Source organism: Felis catus, chromosome D4 (genome assembly GCF_018350175.1).
Source record: "Felis catus isolate Fca126 chromosome D4, F.catus_Fca126_mat1.0, whole genome shotgun sequence".
Classification (NCBI taxonomy): domain Eukaryota; kingdom Metazoa; phylum Chordata; class Mammalia; order Carnivora; family Felidae; genus Felis; species Felis catus.
In genome coordinates, this window is record NC_058380.1 from 67,022,962 (window position 1) to 67,043,302 (window position 20,341).

Genomic DNA, 20,341 nt, shown 5'->3' on the forward strand with positions numbered 1-20,341 from the left:
CGTTGTCCTTTTATGGTGTTGCTTTTAGCATCCTATGTAAGCAGTTCTTCCATACACCAGGGTTGTGAAGATTTTTTTACCTGTATTTTCTTCTTACAGTTTTTGCCTTTATATTTAGGTATCTGATCCATTTCAAATTAAGTTTATGATTGATACGAGGTAAGGGTCAGTTTTATTTTTTCCACATGAAGATGAATTTGTTCTAATACTATTTGCTGACAAGACTGTCCTTTCCCTTGTTGAATTATATTGGCATCTTTATTGACTGTCAGTTGCTATTATATTTGTGGGTCTATTTCTGGACTATATTCTGTTCCATTGATTGTTTGTTCTGGCTCTGTGAAGAATGCTCATGATATTTTCATAGGGATTGGATTAAATGTGTTGATTGCTCTGGGTAATATAGACTTCTTTTTTTAATGTTTATTTTTGAGAGAGTGAGAGAGAGAGAGAGTGTGAGCTGGGGACGAGGCAGAGAGAGGGAGACACAGAATCCAAAGCAGGTTCCAGGCTCTAAGCTGTCAGCACAGAGCCCAATGTGGAGCTTGAACTCACAGCTGCGAGATCATGACCTGAGTCGAAGTCGGACGCTTAACTGACTGAGCCACCCAGGCGCCCCTGGGTTAATATAGACATTTTTAATAATGTTTGTTCTTCTAATCCATGAGCATGGAATGCTTTTCCATTTCTTTGTGTCCTCTTTAGTATCTTTCTCAAGTTTTCTTGGTTTTCAGAGTATAGATCTTTTACCAATTTAGCTAAATTTATTCCTAGATATCTTCTTGTTTTTGATACAATTGCAAATGGGATTGATTCCTTGATTTCTTTTTCTGCTGCTTCATTATTCGTATATAGAAATGCAACAGATTTCTGCATGTTGATTTTATATTCTGCAGCTTTGCTGAATTCATATATTGGTTCTAGCATTTAAATTTTTTTTAAATGTTTTAATTTATTTTGAGAGAGAGAGCAAGCGAGAGTGTGATCACGAGAGGGGCAGAGAGAGAGAGATAATCCCAAGCAGACTCTGTGTGTCAGCGCAGAGTCCAGTGTGGGGCTCAAACCCACAATCTGTGAGATCATGGCCTGAGCTGAAATCAACTGTCATATGCCAACTAACTACCCAGTTCCCCAGTTCTAATAATTTTTTGGTGGAGTCTTTTGGGTTTTCTACATAGAGTATCATGTCACCTGCAAATAATGAAAGTTTGGCTTCTTCCTTGCTGATTTGTATGCTCTTTCTTTCTTTTTCTTGTCTGATTACTGGGGCTAAGACTTCCAGTACTATGTTTAATAGAAATGGTGGGAGTGGATATCTTTGTCTTGTTCCTGAGCATAGGGGAAAGGCTCTCCATTTTTCCCCCTTGAGGATGATATTAGCTATGGGTCTTTTGTATATGGCTTTTATGATGTTGAGGTTTGTTCTTTCTGTACCTACTTTGTTGAGAGTTTTTATCAAGAATGGATGCTGTATTTTATCAAATGCTCTTTTGCATCTATTGACGAGATCATTTGGTTCTTATCCTTTCTTTTATATTAATGTGGTGTATCATGTTGATTGATTTGTGAATATTGAACCAGCCCTGCAGCCCAGGAATAAATCCCACTTGGTTAGTGTGAATAATTCTTTTCAGGTACTGTTGAATTTGATTTGCTAGTATCTTGTGGAGATGTTTGTATCTAGGTTCATCCGGGATATATATTGGCCTGTAATTCTCCTTTTTAGTGGGGTTTTTGTCTGATTTTGGAATCAAGGTAATGCTGACTTTGTAGAATGAGTTTGGAAGTTTTCCTTCCATTTCTATTTTTTGGAGCAGTTTGAGAAAAATAAGGATTAACTCTTCTTTAAATGTCTGGTAGAATTCCCCTGCGAAGTCATCTGGCCCAGGACTAGTGTTTGTTGGGAAATTTTTAGTTATTGATTCAATTTCTTTTCTGCTTATGGGTCTGTTCAAATTTTTTATTTCTTCCTGTTTAAATTTTGGTAGTTTGTGAGTTCCTAGGAATGTGTCCACTTCTTCCAGATTGCCCAATTGGCTGGCACATAAATTTTCATAGTATTCTCTTATAATTTATATTTCTGTGGTGTTGGTTGTGATCTATCCTCTTTCATTCATGATTTTATCTATTTGGGTCCTTTCTCTTTTCTAAGTCTTGCTAGGGGTTTATCAATGGTGTTTATTCTTCAGAGAACCAGCTCTTAGTTTCGTTGATCTGTTCTACTGTTTTTTGTTTGTTTTTACGTCATTTATTTCTGCTGTAATCTTTACTGTTTCCTTTTCTTCTGATAGTTTTAGGCTTTATTTGTTGTTCCTTTTCTAACTCCTTTAGGTATAAGATTAGGTTGTGTATTTGGGACCTTTCTTGCTTCTTGAGAGAGGCCTGAATTGCAATATACTTTCCTCTTAGGACTGCCTTTGCTGTATCCCAAAGGGTTTGGACTGTCATGTGTTCATTTTCATTGGCTTCCATGTATTTTTTTGTTTCTACTTTAATTTCCTGGTTAATCCATTCATTCTTTAGTAGGATGTTCTTTAACCTCGATGTATTTGTAGGCTTTCCAAATTTTTTCTTGTGGTTGATTTCAAGTTCCATAGCGATCTTTATGGTATGGTGTGATCACGATCTTTATGTACTTGTTGAGGGCTGATTTGTGACCCATTATGTGATCTACTCTGGAGAATGTTCCATGTGCACTCGAGAAGAATGTGTATTCTGCTGCTTTAGGATGAAATGTTCTGATTATATCTGTTAAGTCCATCTGGTCCAGTGTGTCATTCAAAGCCATTGTTTCCTTGTTGATTTTCTGCTTAGATGATCTGTCCATTGTTGTAAGTGGGGTGTTAAAGTCCCTTACTATTATGGTATTATTATCAATGAGTTTCTTTGTTTGTGATGAATTGATTTATATATTTTGGTGCCTCCAGGTTGGGGCCATAAATAATCACAATTGATAGATCTTCTTGATGGATAGACCCCTTAATTATGATCGAATGCCCTTCTTCATCTCTTGTTACAGTCTTTGTTTTAAAGTGTAGTGTGTCTGATATAAGTATGGCTACTCCAGCTTTCTTTTGACATCCGTTAGCGTAATAGATTGTTCTCCATCCCCTGACTTTCAATCTGCAGGTTTCTTTAGGTGTAAAATGAGTCTCTTGTAGGCAGCATATAATTGGAACTTGTTCTTGTTGTTGTTTTTTTATCCATTCTGATACCCTATGTCTTTTAGTCCATTTACATTCAGAATAATTATTAAGAGATACGAATTTAGTGTCATTGTGTTGCCTGTGGAATTGATGTTTCTGGTGATATTCTCTGGTCCTTTCTAATCTTTGTCGCTTTTGGTCTTTTTGTTTTGTTTTTTTCCACTCAAAGAGTCCCCCTTAAAATTTCTTGCTGGACTGGTTTAGTGGTCACGAACTCCTTTAGTTTTTGTTTATCTGGAAACTCTTTATGTCTCCTCCTATCCTGAATGACAGCCTTGCTGGATAAAGAATTCTTGGCTGCATGTTTTTCATATTCAGCATGTTGAAAATATCCTGCTACTCCTTTCTGGCCTGCCAAGTTTCTGTGGACAGATCTGCTGTGAACCTGATCTGCCTTCCCTCGTAGGTTAAGGACTTTTTTTTCTCCCTTGCTGCTTTCAGGATTCTTTCTTTGTCTGAGTATTTTGTGAATTTGACTATGATATGCCTTGGTGATGGGCAGCTTTTGTTGAATTTAATGGGAGTTCTCTGTGCTGCTTGGATTTTGATACCTGTGTCCTTCCCCAGGTTAGGACAGTTTTCAGCTATAATTTGCTCACAATCTTCTGCCCCTTTTTCTGTCTCTTCATCTTCTGGGATGCCTATGATATGAATGTTATTCCTCTTTAATAAGTTGCTGAGTTCTTTAAGTCTTGTATTGTGATCTTTGGCCTTTGTATCTTCTTTTCAGCTTCATTATTTTCCATAACTTTATCTTCTGTGTCACTGATTTGCTGCTCCGCTTCATCCATTTTCGCTGTCATTGGATCCGTTTGAGATTGCATCTTGGTTATAGCATTTTTAATTTTGGCCTGACTAGATTTTGGTTCCTTTATCCCTGCAGAAAGGGATTCTCTGTTGTCTCCTATACTTTTTTCAAACCCAGCTAGCATTCTTGTATTCGTGGTTTTAAATTCTAGTTTAGACATCTTACTTATATCTGTGTTGATTAAATCACTGGCTGTGATCTCTTGCCTGTTTTTTCTTTTGGGTGAGTTTCTCCATCTTGTAATTTGTCCAGAAAACAAAAGAAATACACACAAAGAAACAAACAAAAAAGCTAGATCCTGAGTGTGTTTTGATCTGCTTGTTAAAGGGACGTAGATCCAAAAATAAAATAATACAAAAATAGGTATATATAAAAATAGTAAAAAGTAAAACAAACAAAAAAAAAAGGAATTAAAAAAATTAGAAAACAAATGAAAAAAAAAAAGAAAGTAAAACAGAAGTTGGATCTAATTTCCCCTAGAGTTGACACTTTTCAATACTATGGTAGTAGACTTGGTGCAAAAGAGTTATTAGTGCTGGTCTTCTGGGGGGAGGAGCCTGCCCCACTGATTCTCAGGCTCACTCCTTTTAGTGGAAAAGAGCCTCAGGGGTTCAGGGGTGCAGGTCTTGATGTAAGTGTCTCCGGCCTCCTCTGGGTGGCACTGTTTTGCTCCCTGAAGGCTTTCAGCTATGAAGGACGGAATGAATGTGGCCAGCTTCCCCTCCCACTCTTGAATCTGGAACTAAATGTTGACACGCTTCAGGGAAGCCTCACAGAAGAGCAATTAGTCACCCCTCTTGTGTCCAAGATTTTTTAAAATTTCAGGTGCATGACTGAGTTTCAAAACTCCAAATTTTAGGGATTCCCTGGGCCGGACCTGTGCTGCTCCTCTGGGGAAGGGTCTCGCCAGGCTTTTGTCTGCCTGGTGAAAAAAGCAGTGGCATGACTGTGCTGCTGTTCAGAGTTCATGTCAAAACAGCAGAAAGCAGGCACCCCAGCTTGCAGCCTTCAGCCTGACTAAGCCCCTTCTCTTATGCCTGGAAACAGCACAACTTTTTGGTGCGACCACTCTTTCTTGTGACACAGGCGATCCTCAGACCATGCTGTCACTCCTGGGATTCTACCTGCTTCACCACTTGAGCACCCTTAAGCCAGGCACTGCTCCCACCATATGTTCTCTGCCGCTTATAATACTTCATGATAGCCTCCTTAGGCTATTTCCCTCCCCGGCTGGACCCAGAACAGTATCTCACCCTGTAAACTCTCTGTACTTCCTACCTTCCAAACAGTGTTCCCCTTTCTACATGTAGTCTCGCAGTTTTTTTCATTCAGACCTCCAGTTGATTTCTTTGGTGTTTAGAATGATTAAATATCTAGCGGAGTTCAAGGGATGAGACAAGCTTAGGGTCTCCCTACTTTTCTGCCATCTTAACTCCACCCCCTCCTCTCTTTCTAAGTCAGCCCTACTAGGTGTTTATAAGTTCCATTGATTTGTTTGAAAGACCCAGGCTTTGGGGCGCCTGGCTCAGTCGGTTGAGCGTCCAACTTGGGCTCAAGTCCTGATCTCACGGTTCATGAATTTGAACCCCACATTGGCTCTGTGCTGACAGCTCAGAGCCTTCTTCAGATTCTGTCTCTCTCTCTCTGCCCCTCCCCTGCTCATGCTCTCTCTCTCTCTCAAAAATAATAAACATTAAAAAAAAATTAAAAAAAAAGATGCAGCTTTTTGTGTCATTGTTTTCTGTTTTGTATTTCACTGATTTCAGGTCTATATTGTGTCCTTCCTTGTACTTACTTTGGGCTTACTTTTTTCTTTTTCTGTAAAGAAAAGGTTGACAAGTTTGACTCTAACATTTTTCAAAAAGTTGCGTGGATGGAAGCACCATGGACAAAATAAAAGTACAATTGTCAAACTGTGATAAAAGTACTTGCAACATATATTATTGATGGTTTGTATTTGTAATACATAACAACCTCTTAAAAATTAAAGGTTACAGGGTCAAAAACCTGATGGAAAAATTAAAAGGAAGCTGTCAACAGGCAATTCACATGGAAAAGATATGAAGATGTCTTTCCAACATATGAAAAAATCGAAGCATTCATAATTTGAGAAATGTTAATTAAAATAATCCTCAGATTCCATTTCTCATGTATGTTCTGTTTACAAGGCTATGGAGAATCAGGCATTCTTTGAATTTTTCATTTTTAGTGTTTTCTGAATATTCCTGCATGTTTGTTTTTCTCCTCAAAATTTTCCCAGCTATTTTTGTGTATGGATATGAACTTTAATAGCAATTTGTCTAATTCCATAAAAAAAAAAAAACTTGTTAGTATTTTTTTTAATTGAGATTGTATTAAATTTGTAAATCAACTTAGGGAAGCAGTTATATTATACAGAGAAACAGAGAGAGGAGTGAAGACAGAGCCAGGAGATTCTTTAATATTTAGAGAAGGAAGATTCAGAACGGGAAACTGTAAAGAAGTTGTGAATGAAGCAAGGGGAAAACTGAGATACAGATTTAGGAAGGATGGACTGGGGAGTTGTGCTGAATGCTCTTGAGAGGTATATTCAGATGGTATATTATTGAAAACATGAATGTGGGACAATATTATTAGGCCCTTTGAGGGATACACATGAGCATATAAACTTTAAATAAGACCCAGACTTTGTCCTTAAGATGTTATGAAGAAACATATGAGACATGTACACTATGCTTTTAAACTTTATGAAGATAGGCACTAAGTTTGTTTTATTGATTGCTGTATCCCTATCAGTGTGTCTAGTGTATGTGGTAGATTTTAAATTTATATTTGTTGACTGATAAATGATCAAGATAAATACAGAGGTCTCTCTGTATTTAATTCCCTCATACTTAATTATCTAAGATTGTACTACCAGAAATAATTAATTTACCCAGTTTATTGAAAATGACATTTATAAAATGAAAATCTTGGGGCACCTGGGCGGCTCAGTCAGTTAAGTGTCTGACTCTTGATCTCAGCTCAGGTCTTGATCTTCAGGGTCATGGGTTCAAGTCCCACATTGGGCTCTGCACTGGGTGTGAAGCTTACTTAAAGAATTGGAAATCCTAAGATTTCAATTTATTTGGTAGCCTCAGGTTAATGCTGACGAATGAATGAGTGGTATCACTGACGAAGAAAGTATAGATTAACAGAAAACATGGTTGAATATGCCACTTGCCATTGGGAGTTCATTCAGGGGCAAGGAGACTTTCACTGGAAGGTGTCCAAAAGGTTTTGGAGTTGACACATGAGTTGCACTACAAAAGATTGTTTGATCTAGGCAGGTAGAGACAGAAAGAAGTATATTCTAGGTGGAGAGAGATTAATAATGTAGATATTATTTTGCCAGTGTAGATATATTGTATGATAGATTTTTTTGCCTATGTAGATACATTGTATAATAGTTTTTCAGTTGCTCCTGTGAGGTAGAAGTTACGTTTATTGGTTGTACTCTCCATTCTAGACACTGTGAAGGATCTAAAGAACATTAAGTGCTGTTTGTGCCCTTAAAGACCTCAGATTGTATGTCACATTTGGGCATCTTTGAAATGATATGACATGAGATATTACATAAAGAATATGGTGGAGCTTTAAACAGTTTCTTTACTTGAATTAGTTTATATCTTAGGATATGTTGTAAATATCAGATTGTTGTTAAGGTTTCTACTTTCTTTTCTTTATTTCCCTTTTTAAGCAAGAGACCAGGAAGTCAAATGCTATTTAAATTATGTAATACACTTTTTCTGTTGATAGTTTACTAAATAAGGAGACAGTTTTGTATTTTATTTGTAAAAGAATAAAGATTCGTTCCATTTGTCACCATTATATTTGTGTCACCTTGCTGAATCAAGACCTGATAAGAGGCTGAATTCACAGAAGTTTGTCCTTGAACCTCGTAAGTCTATCTCAGCAGTAATTTCTGATGCCAGCAATACTTCTCAGCTGAGTGATGAGTCTACTGGGAGTAGAGATTCTATTAAAGCACTCGACTTTGAAAAATACTATATAGTTCATGTTCTCAGGAAATACTTTAGATCCTGACAGTCTTTTCTTTAAGATTTTGTAAAAAGACATTGCTGTTTTCCTGACAGTGGACCATTGTTTTTATCTGAATTCTTTTATCTTTTATTGGCAGTTCACGAAGTCAAGTTATGACCAAGATAATTTTGCATTATAACTATTTATGCTAAAGAATAATTTACTATAAGGAAGTTCTTCTTATATCTTGTCCAATAATGGCATAAACTTGTAGATTAACATTATATTTAGACTCTCCTTTGTGTATGTTTTCTCTCCAGGTGATCACATTCATATTCATGCCTTTACCTTTTACTTGTATGGTAATGACTTCCAAATCTATATCTCTTACCTAAAAATTTGTGGCCACACCTCCATCACTGCATTTACTCTTTACTGTTCTGTAATTACTGATTTACTCTGTCTCTGACTAGCTTGTCTTTGACTAATTTGTAAGGACTTTAAGGGCAGGGACTATATTCTGACATTTTTCTGGCAACCAGGTTTAATGCACAAGCAGATTATTATAATCCTGTTGATAGTTAGTTATAGGTTTTGTTAATGCTGTGCTCTTTGGGGTTTGCCCTTCTAGAATGTGACCTTTTTGGAGTCTTAATTTAAGCCTGAGATGTATCCCTAGGCAGTTCCACTTTGGCTGGCTTTGTACTCTAACCTTCAGCTGGCTGCTGAAGTGTCTGCTCAGCTTTTGGCCTTCCAACTGTTGCTCTGCACTAGGTTTTTGAAATCTCTTCCTGTGTTTGCACAGTTTAGGGTAAACTTCTCCAGAGTAAATTATGCGTGGATCTTTGGGCTTAATGTTTTTCTGGTTCTCTCCTTTTTGAGCTTTCTTTCTCTCAAGTCCTAGGTGCTTTGGCCTTCTCAGACTGCAGGCTCTGTCTTCTTAGCCCATTTGGGACTTCTGTTTGCTATTCTCCTATGCTGTGAATTGACACATTTCATTAAAAGAAAAATGCCAGATTGAATGTGGAGCTCACCTTGTTCAGTTAACTTTCTCTTAGGGATAGCCCCATTAGGTTCTGCCTGATTTGTTGTTCTCCAGTGCCTTTGTGTGGTTGTTTTGTGTATTTCTGTTTTTAATACTGATTTTGGTGAGAGACTGAGTCTGATATAAGGCATTTATTTAGTCATGGCTAGCTTGAAGCCTGTGTGCATGCATTATTTAAAAAGTTTGTTATTTTTTTTGTTTCTTTTTATTGAGGTCAAAGTCACATAACAAAATTAGCTATTTCTTAGTATACAATTCTGTGACATTTTGTACATTCACAGTGTTGTGTGTGCATGCATTTTTAATTTATCTAAATGATAGCACACTATAGCTCTTGTTCTAGCTTTCACCTAACAGTTTTTTTTTAAGAATTCCCCATATTACTTTTCTATTTATTACTTCTAACAATTGCACAGTATGGGTTTCACTTATCCATTCTCCTTGATGGAACCTATTCTGTCTCCTCACTACCTAGACCGTATTGCAGTTAATAAGAATTTTTTTCTTGATTCCATTTTCTTCAAATAAGTGGATTAAGTAGGGGCCTCTTGTGGAGATTTGATTCCATAAATTTCTAATTTGATTCATTATCTTAGATTTGCTGGAAGAATTGTCTCTTGGAAATTCTTGGGCTTTTTGGGATCATTCTAGTCCTTAAAACTCTGTCCCCAGATCCTTTTGTACCAGTCTAATTTTTTTAACAAATCTGAACATCTCTGAACACTGCATTTTGCCAAATAAAGAATTGGTAGCACTTTATATTCTACCTCCTAATGTCTTAGTGCTTTGTGTATAAATATATGTATATGCATATACATATACATATAGAAAGCATTGGATGATTAGAGACTTTCTACAGTCTTTCCTAAGGGTAGTATTCTGCATTTACTAAAAAATCTGTGACTTTAGATAATGATAGAATACAGTGTATTTAGTGATTGAACTCAAAATCTGGGTGTTCCAAACTGCTTTACTGCTTATTAGTTCTGTGACTTCAAGCAAGTTACTGAACCTGTCAGCCATGGTTCACATCTCTGTGCTGAGAGTAATAATGGAGTAATTGTTGGATTACACTTAAAGAGGATAAGATGGGGATACCTGGGTGGCTCAGTTGGTTAAGCATGACTTGGGCTCAGGTCATGATCTCGTGGTTTGTGAGTTCCAGCCCCACTTCGGGTTTGCTGGTGTCAGCTCAGAGCCCACTTCAGATCCTCCATCATCTTCTCTCTGCCCCTCCCCTGCTTGTGCATATGCTGTCTCTCTCTCTCTCTCAAAAATAAACATTAAAAAAAATAAAGAAGATGAGATAATATAGAACACTTATTAAAGTTCTGGCACATGTTAAGGGCATAGTAATGACAGCTGTTATTGATTGTTTGGTGTTGACTATAGATATTTTTTCTTCCTATTTCCTTTGAATACTAGATATATTTTTATGGTTGTACTGCTCATTTCCACCCCAAAATATGGTACCTTGTGTTATTGTTAACGAGTTATGTTCTTTTCCTTTGCTTAAGTATAAACTTACAGAGAACAGAGATTTTCTAGAACCTAGCTTAGGTTTTCTTCTCCTAAAGATTAAACAATAACATTTTAGCTCAGAAATAAACCCATGCACATGCGTTCAATTTATTTACTACAAAGGAACCAAGAATATACGATGGGGGAAGGATGGTCTCTTCAGTAAATGGTGTTGGGAAAACTGGAGAGCCACATGGAAAAGAATGAAACTGAAATACTGTCTTATACCATACATAAAAATTAACTCAAAATGGATTAAAGACCTGAAACCATAAAACTCCGGGAAGATGAAAACATACTGGTAAGCTCCTTGACATCAGTCTTGGTGATATTTTTTTGGATCTGACACCAAAAGCAAAGACAAAAAAGGCAAAAATAAATAAGTGGAACTACATTAAATTGAAAAAGTGTACAGCAAAGAAAATTGTCAGCAAAATGAAAAGGCAACCTACTGAATAGGAGAAAATATTTGCAAATCATGTATCTGATAAGTGGTTAATATCCAAAATACAAAAAGAACTCATACAACTCAATAGCAAAAAGCCAAACAATCCAATTTAAAAATGGACAGTTCTGAATAGACAGACATTTTTCCAGAGAAGACATACAGATGGCCAGCAGGTACATGAAAAGATGCTCAGCATCACTCATCCTCAGGCAGTGCAAATCAAAACCACAAGGAGATATCAGAATGTCAGAATGGCTGTTATCCAAAAGACAAGAAATAACAAGTGTTTATGAGGATCTGGAGGATGGGGAACCCTTGTGCACTGTGGGTGGGAATGGAAGTTGGTGCAGCCACTGTGCAAAACAGTTTGGAGGTTCCTCAAAAAATTAAAAATAGAACTACTTTATGAGCTAGTAATTCCACTCTGGATACTTATCTGAAGAAATTGAAATAATTCAAAAAGATATATGCATCCCCATGTTCACTGCAACATTATTTACAATAGCCTGGATAACAGAAACAATGTGTCAGTTGGTGGATGAATAAAGAAGATGTAAAACACACACACATACATACTGGAATATTGCTCAGCCGTAAAAAGAATGAAATCTTGCCATTTGCAACAACATAGTCGCATCCTGAGGGCATTATGCTAAGTGAAAGAAGTTAGAAACAAATAGTACATGATTTTACTTACAAGTGAAATCTAAAAAAACAAATGAACAAACAAAACAAAACTCAAATATAAGGAATAGATTGGTGGTTGCCAGGGGCTGGGGGTGGGGGGAGTGAGGGATGAAGGAACTCAAAAACTACAACCTTCTAGTTAACAAAATAAGTCATGGGGATGCAATGTGAAGCATGGTGACTATAGTTAATCATAGTGTATTGCATATTCAAAAGCTGTTAAGAGAATAAATTGTAAAAGTTTTCATCACACAAAAGCTTTGTAACCATGTGTGGTGACCTGTTGTGGTGATCGTTTTGCAATATATACAAATATTGAAACATGTTTTACACCTGAAACTAATATGTCCATTATACCTCAATAAAAAAATGTTTTAAACAGTAAATAAGAATGTGTTTTTAATCTTTCTCTCTTTTAAAATTTACTTTCTCCTCTCAGTTTTGAGAAACAGAAGACATTTGTGTTTAAATTCAAAATTGAACTTTCTTTTTCCAGATAACCATGATGATTACAGAGACTGCTACTGTGCCTTTTGCTCTCTTTGAGGACGCATTGAGCCGGATGCTGTTTGGTTGGCAGCAGCAGTTCACACCATGTGAAAAGAAAAGTGAAACAAAATCATCTTTTAATGGTACTGGTTCATCGACCTCAAAACCTATAGCTGTTGCTTCAGATACTGTTAAAAAGAAACATACCAAGAAGACTTAGTAAATTTACTGTATGAGCTCTAAAGGCAGAATTTTTTTTCTTACCTACCTGACAGATGGTGATAAATATTTGTATGTAAATGATGTGAAATAAAGTTTATATAAGGAATGGAGGTGACAAAAAGAAAGAACTTCTTTCTGTTTCAGGGAGATTGTCTCTTTCTGGATTGTAATTTCTGAGTGTTATGAGTGTATCATGTGAAATTGTTTTTCTAAGTTATATATAAAAGATTCTATTGTGATTATTTTAAAATTTTTATATTGATAAAGGGGGCTTGATTTTTTTTCCTAATGTTAGAAAAAGTAAACTTGCTATGATTGCAAACTAATAAAAATTAAAGCCTTTGTTTTATTTAGGTATTTTCAAACACATTTTTTATTTGAATCTGAGCTTTAGTTCCGCAAAATTAAACTTTTACTTTATGTGATCAGTATAATTCCTAGATATGGAAAACAGTTCTTATTTAATTTTGAGCACTGGGAAAAGTAAACCTTCCCTAAATCACTTTATATTATGAATGAAAATAAATGACTAGTTTATATTTCAGGTATAAATACTGTATTTTTTAATGTACATTAAATAGAAAATATTTGAAATTTTATTTAATTTTTTAAAATAGTACTATTTTTCATTGAGAACAGAGTATTGGTATGAGTCTCAATCTGAAGTCTATTTCATGCCCTTGTTTATAATGTTCCTTTTTTTCAAAAGAAAATTAGGGGTGAAATTTTTAATAAATTACTAAACCCAAGTTTTGTTTTGTAAGTTTCATTTTAGAAAGTTATTTTTTCTCTTTAAAACATTCATTTTAATTGTAGAATAAATCATTCTTGTCAGCATTTTGCATATTCTTAACTTCTTTCTGATCTTAGTTGATCTATGTTGATGGTAGTAGCTTAATGATTCAGCAAAAAGTATTATTTCAGTTTAAAATTTTTCCCTATGTCTCCTTTCTAGTGGATACTTTTCAGTTTTCTAGGTGAATGTCTGTACTAGTTTGCATATGTTTATGTTGTATTTTAATCTACATGTACTTACATATATTATTAACTTTATTTTAAATTGAATCTAATTACCCTTATGTGGAAATGTTCAGCTCTAATGAGAATTGTCCTTGGGCATTTGATATTAACCAGCTAACAAAGAAGAACCATAAACTAAAACCTTGTATAATAGTCCATTTGAATGAAGAATGATGTTAAATCAGTCCTTTTTGCGCCCCCCCCCCAACAAAAAAGAGAGAGAGGAGAAAAGGTACTAACTAAATAATGTTAAACTTTCTTGTTTTATTTTATAGTTTAAAAGTCTAGTTAGAATTTTAAAACACTGTAACTAACATGACTTTTTCTACCAAGACCATGAACCTCCTACCTGCAAAGAGTTAGTATGTATGTATATAAGGCATTTGGGGATGGCATAGAAGTATTCAAAGCACACTGAAGTTAGACATTAAAATTTTTTTTTTTGATAAATATAAGCACGAACAGGGTACTATGCTTTAACTTAATAAATAAATATTTGGGGGGAGGAGGACCTTTGATAGCCTTGGGATGCTAAGAAGTTTATTTTTAATACTGTGTCAGAAAGCATTAAAATATTTGAGTTTTGTAGTATATTTGATACTCTTGTAGTTAAAAACTTTTCAGAATTAACGTGTTACTAATTATTGACTTAGCTTTGAAGTCTGGGATTAACTGTAGTTGAAATGATAGGAATATTGTTTTATACTTGTATTAAAGACAATTTATTAAAGTAAGTTATTTAGCACCAGTGGAGTATTATATTATTTTTATGTTTTTTGTTTTATATTTTTCTTGAGTTAGTAGTTCAGAACTTCTCTGGCATTTTGACTGATTTCAGTATATATTGAATGATTACTGTCCAAATGGGATATTGTTGCAAGCTTTATTAATCTAGTCATGCATCCTGTAACCTTCATTTCAAGTTTCTTAGGAAAAAGCTGTACTGGAGAACATGGCTTAGGCTTGAAATGTCCCACTCTGAATCTACTCATGCTGCCTCGAGACTTGACTAGATTTGCAAAGCAGATTGTTTAAACTTCTTTCCTAACGTGTAGCATGAAAGAGGCCTGTGGGCCTGTTTCACACAGCAAGTCATAGGGAGTTAGTGAGAAAGTCAAGACCTAGTAGGTCTTCTTAAGTAAGAGGAGACAAGATGCTGGCAAGAATATGGGCTGACTTAGCTCCGTGGTTTCATCCTTTAGTAAAATGTGGCCAAATTAATATCCAATTCTGATTTATCACATCAGTCACTCTTTGCTGAGGGAGTAAGGGCTGGAGAGGGACCAGGTGTATGGAGTAGATGGATTTCAGTAGAAATTCCAGCTTCCCTCTAGGCAGAGACCAAAAAGTGGAGATGAGAGAAGAGGGGAGAGAGTCCCTCTTTACTGTGTTTATCTATTCCTTTGAGACCAGACACTATTCCATTAAAATCTCCCTCAAAGCACAAGTGGATTGCAGTTGAGTGATATATTGGAAATGGAATAATGTGTTCACTAATGCTCTCTTCCTCTCTACTGCTTTCTTGGAGTTTACATTCCACTGGTGGAGAGACATGAACAAATGAATGTGTTCTTGTGGTACTACAGGTTATGAATAAATACTAAGCAGGATAGAAAGTGAGGGACTTGGGGGTGTTTGTTGAAATAGTATTGCTAGAGAAGACTTCTCTGTTAAAATTGCGTTGTAGGGGCGCCTGGGTGGCGCAGTCGGTTGAGCGTCCGACTTCAGCCAGGTCACGATCTCGCGGTCTGTGAGTTCGAGCCCCGCGTCGGGCTCTGGGCTGATGGCTCAGAGCCTGGAGCCTGTTTCCGATTCTGTGTCTCCCTCTCTCTCTGACCCTCCCCGGTTCATGTTTTGTCTCTTTCTGTCCCAAAAATAAATAAACGTTGAAAAAAAAAATTTAAAATTGCGTTGTAGCAGAGACCTGAAGAACACATCAGGGAGCAGGCCAGGAAGACATCCAGGTAAGTACCAGGGTCTTTCAGTTTCTGTATATACTTGCGTTAGATTATGTACTTTTTTTCCTGAAGATTATCAAATTTATTTTTCTTAATAAGTACAATTTCACTCTTGTTTTTAACATATATATTTCTTTAATTTGTTTTTGTTTTTACATTTTTTCCTCGAGGTAAAATTTGCACACAATGAAATACACAAATTGTAAGTGTACATTTAAATAGTTTTGACAAATGCATACAACTAGATATCCTATACTATCAAGATACAGAACATTACCAGCACCTTGGGAAGTTCCTTTCCAGTTAGTCTGCACTGCACCCCCCCACACACCCCAAACTGAATAGAATAAATAGAATCAGGTAATATATTCTCTTTTACATAAGACTTCTTTCATACTCAGCATAATGTTTTTGAAATTCATTCATCTTACGTTGCATTTATCAGTAGTTCATTCCTTCTTAATTGCTTAGTAGCAGGCATTCTACTGTATGAATATGCCACATTTTGGTTATCCTTTTGTTATCGTTTTGAATAAGCTGCTATGACCATTTTTGTATGATTCTTGCATTAAGCATGTTTTTATTTCTTTTGGGCAAATACATGGGAATAGAATTATGTTTCGTTTAGTTTTTTTTTTTTTTTAACATTTATTCCATTTTTGAGAGACAGAGATGGTATGAGTGGGGGAAGGCCAGAGAGAAAGGGAGACACAGAATCCGAAGCAGACTCCAGGATCTGGGTGCTGACAGCTCAGAGCCCAACACAGGGCTTGAACTCACAGTGAGATCATGACCTGAGCCGACTGAGCCACCCAGGTACCCCAAATTACGTTTAGTTTTATAAAAAAAAAACCTGTTAGACCTTTTTTCCAAAGTGGTTGTACCATTTTACACGCCATAACAGTGTATGAGAGTTCCAGTGCTCTACATCCTTACCAAGGATTAGAGTAGTTAAATATTTTAATTTCGTCCACTTTTGATGGGTAGTTTGTGGTTTTTATGTTTTTAATTTGTATTTCCCTGGTGATTAATGATATAGAGCACTTTTTTGTGTGTGCTTATTGGCCATTTGTTTATTTCCTGTGAAGCATCTCTTCAGGTCTTCTGTCCATATTTTATTGGGTTTACCTTTATATTATTAAGTTATAGGGGTTCTTATATATTGTGGATATTGATCCTTTGTCAGATATGAATTTTGCACATATTTTCTTTTTGGTCTGTGGCTTACCTACTCATTGTTATAATGATGTCTTTTAATGAGCAGTGGTTTTTAATATTGAAATCTAATTTCCAAGTATTTATTTTATAGTTACTGTTTTCTGTGTCTTAAATTTTTGCCTACCTCTAAGTTATGAAGGTATTTGCCTGAAGAACTCCAAATAAAGTAGTAGTGCCTAGCTTTTATTGTGAGAAACACTTAGAGGAGAAACACTTTATGTTGTCATGTAAAGTAATAATTTTGTCATTCAGCAAGGCAGTTGGGCCTAATTTTTGGTTCTGCTTGTTGAAAATTATTGGACACCTTCTGTGTGTGGTCACTTTTTCTGTGCTTCTACTAGTTGATATATTACAGGAGATCAGTATTTTTCTCTTTGTGTCTGTTTAGGGACTTGCTGCAGGCAGGCTTGACGTTGTTTCATCACAATCCTGATATATAGAAGAGATGGTGAATAAGAATGTGATAATAGAAAATATTTTAAGAATGAAATAAATCTCTAAGCTCAGTGTAGGTATGGGATTGGAATATATAATCTAAGTGTATATTTGTGATGACTTTCACATGGCAGTGATCTGGTATGCAAACTTTACATTAATTTACATGGCAGACTGGTGACCCATGACAGTAGTTCTGTGGCATGTTTAAAGATTAAAAAGTATTACTTTCTTCTGTGTGTAATAAAGATATTTAAGGTTTAATTGGGATCAAGAAAAAGTCAATTCATATGGCAGGATTATTAGCAGCAGCAGTAGTTCGGTTGCGGAGACAGGATTGGAAGGACTTCTGCCCGACAAATATAGTAACTTCGTATGTATTTTTACCCCTGTAGAATTATAGTATTGGTAAAGAGGATAAAGTTGATAACGGGCATTTGTAGTTCTATAAACATTTTGTGTGATCATACAAAGTTTGACTTAGAAATCATTCTAATCAATAAAAATAGACTGTAAACTGAGACTTTCCTTGAGAATAATACAAAATGAAAGGCTTCTGTTACAGTGGCTTTTAAATAACGTTTTTATATTTGACATCTTAGCTGTGAGAGGAAGTACAGTGTATCTTAATTAAGTTTGCAAAGGACATTAGGTATTATGAAAGTCTATAATGACAGGAAAAATTCAAAGGACTGATAGTTCTGTTTGGTAAATGATTTGGTTTAAAAAAATACAAGTATGTAACAGGCGAGAATTATATCAGAACCAAATCTAAGGAAATATATATGCATTTTGTAAGAAACTTTGAATGCCAACAATTAATAAAACATTAACTTGGTATAGCCTTTGTTTGGAGTAGTCTGACACTTTGAGGGGTACCTTACTGAGGAAGAGCAAGAAATTCATTTTAGAGGACAAACGGCAGTCTTTGCCATGATTGCTTACCTTAAAAGATGGTCTTGAAAATAGTGTATGTGAAACTGTTTTTAAAACATTATTTCACAAGAGAAGAGTCTAGTTAATTTATAGGTGAACCTGGGCTCTCTGCACCTTTTCGAGAGCAAATAATGTGCCTCAGTCATTTCAATGTGTAATATTTGAATCCCACAAGTCAGAGTGAAGTTCAGAAGTCTATTCTCATTATGCTGTTCCTGTGTTTTATTATTATTATGATGCTGTGGTGATGTAATGGTATTATTATGAAGAAGCTGAATCACTCTGCATGGCATTCTGACTCATGCGTTTCAATCCATCATGTTTATCACTGTTCTACTATGTCAGTTACCACATTCACATTCTTTGTCTGATCTTTCAATATTCTCAGTTGGATACATGTCCTCCCAGCTTCTGTTATTCTTCCCTATGACTGCAGATTATGTATTACGACAAGTTTTGTGGTAATTAAATCCACTTGAATACAGTATTTGAAAAAAGTCCCGTCTCTCTCTGTCGCTCCAATCTTTTCCTCTATGTGGTAGTGTGTTCAACGGGCTTCAGGTTTGGTCCGGACTCCTTATCTTGAGCAGTGTTATAATGTTACTCTTAGTAAAGGAAACTTCAAGCTGAACTGTCCAGAATTGTTAAAGTACTTTCCAGTCCCTCTCTGAACTCAATCCATATGATGCTACACCACCCAAGGACAGTGGGAATGGCACAAATTGAGTTGATGGTCACTAATTTGAGTCAATAGGCGGTGGGTGAAGCAGTTGAGAAATGCGTAGAAGGTGTGGGCAGCAGGAACAAGGTTGAGAATTTTCTAGGAAGATGTGAGACTCATTAGAAAGGGCAAGTGATTTCTGTGCTGGCACAGTTATCCCCAAATATTAAGTCTGAAATAAGGTGGCAGAGAGGCTAAATTCTGCTCTACCTGTTATTAAGGCTGCCAAGGTAAAGTTCTTTCACAGCAGCTATTTAAAGGACAATCATCCTGCGGTCTTAATATCCTAATAGATGTCTTAGAAATGAACTCTCTTTCGTTTAATACTACCTTCCAGTACACAAACCTAGAACCCTTATTTCCACTTCCTTCTCAGTGACTACCTCCACAAGAGATCATACTTAAAGCCATTCAAAAACTGTTAGTTTTGTTAATACGTAGTTTTCTAAGCCTTTCTCTGAGTACAGGAACCCACTGAAGAGATTCCTTGCAGAAAAGTGAAGATCTGCTTCAAGGTGACTTTTAACCCTTGACTATATCAAAATGCAGTTGACACCTCACCATGGAAGATAAATTAAACACACATTTCACCTCTGACAGAGCACTCCCCTCAGAAAGCACCCTACTACCTAAAGGAGGCAGATGAGTTCAATTCAGGTGAGGATGAGAGGAAACTGGCAAGGCAAGTAATCTATTAGAAACAGGAACATTTCCTCAAAAGGACATCTATCAGATTTGCGTTTAAACATTTTAATTGATGTAGAACATTCAGAAAAGTGTAAAGATTGTGTTTGTCTTGTTAAATTATCACAGAGACCATAGCCATGTAGCCAAAATGAAATGAAGCATTATTAATATCCCCTTGTTTTCTTTTTTTTTTCTTTTTTATTTAAAAAAAATTTTTTTTTTCAACGTTTATTTATTTTTGGGACAGAGAGAGACAGAGCGTGAATGGGGGAGGGGCAGAGAGAGAGGGAGACACAGAATCAGAAACAGGCTCCAGGCTCTGAGCCATCAGCCCAGAGCCCGACGCGGGGCTCGAACTCACAGACCGCGAGATCGTGACCTGGCTGAAGTCGGACGCTCAACCGACTGCGCCACCCAGGCGCCCCTGTTTTCTTTTCTAATCACTCCTCTTCCCTTCTCCTCACAGGTAACCAGTATTCTGACTTCTAAGATCAGATGTTTGTTTTGACTATTTCTGAATTTTATATGAATGGAATTACACCATATTTGTCCTAGTGTGTCTGATTTGTGCATATGTTTGTGACTCATCTGTGTTACTTTGTGTAGCTTGTAGTTCACATACCTTCATTGCCAGTGCTGCACTGTATGGCTACACCTCAGTTTGTGTACCCAGTCTATTGTGTTGATGGGAATTTAGATTTTTAGTTTTTAACTATTGCAAATATTGCTGCTACAAAAATATTCTTTTGCTTATCTTTTGATGCATATGTGTATACATTTTTGTTCCGTATGTTTTTAGGAGTGGGTCATAGAGTATGATGAACATAGCTTTTACAGATGGATCCAAAAAGTTTTACCAAATAGTTGGCTTAATTTGCACTCCTACCAGCAGTGTTTTGAGAGTTCCAATTTCCCTGCTGCCTTGCCAATACTAGGTA

General features: G+C 36.1%; 1 protein-coding gene across 3 annotated transcripts in view; it reads left to right on the forward strand.

Moving 5' to 3' along the window:
- The window catches only part of TMEM38B (transmembrane protein 38B), a 51,950-nt gene extending 37,754 nt beyond the window's left edge, over nucleotides 1-14,196 (forward strand). For all 3 annotated transcript variants that reach the window (XM_045042798.1, XM_023242537.2, XM_006939345.5), the window contains one exon: nucleotides 12,214-14,196. In XM_045042798.1, coding sequence (XP_044898733.1) covers nucleotides 12,214-12,426 — 213 coding nt within the window. In that variant the 3' untranslated portion in view covers nucleotides 12,427-14,196. The remainder of the gene's footprint in view (nucleotides 1-12,213) is intronic.
- Nucleotides 14,197-20,341: the final 6,145 nt, after the last annotated feature.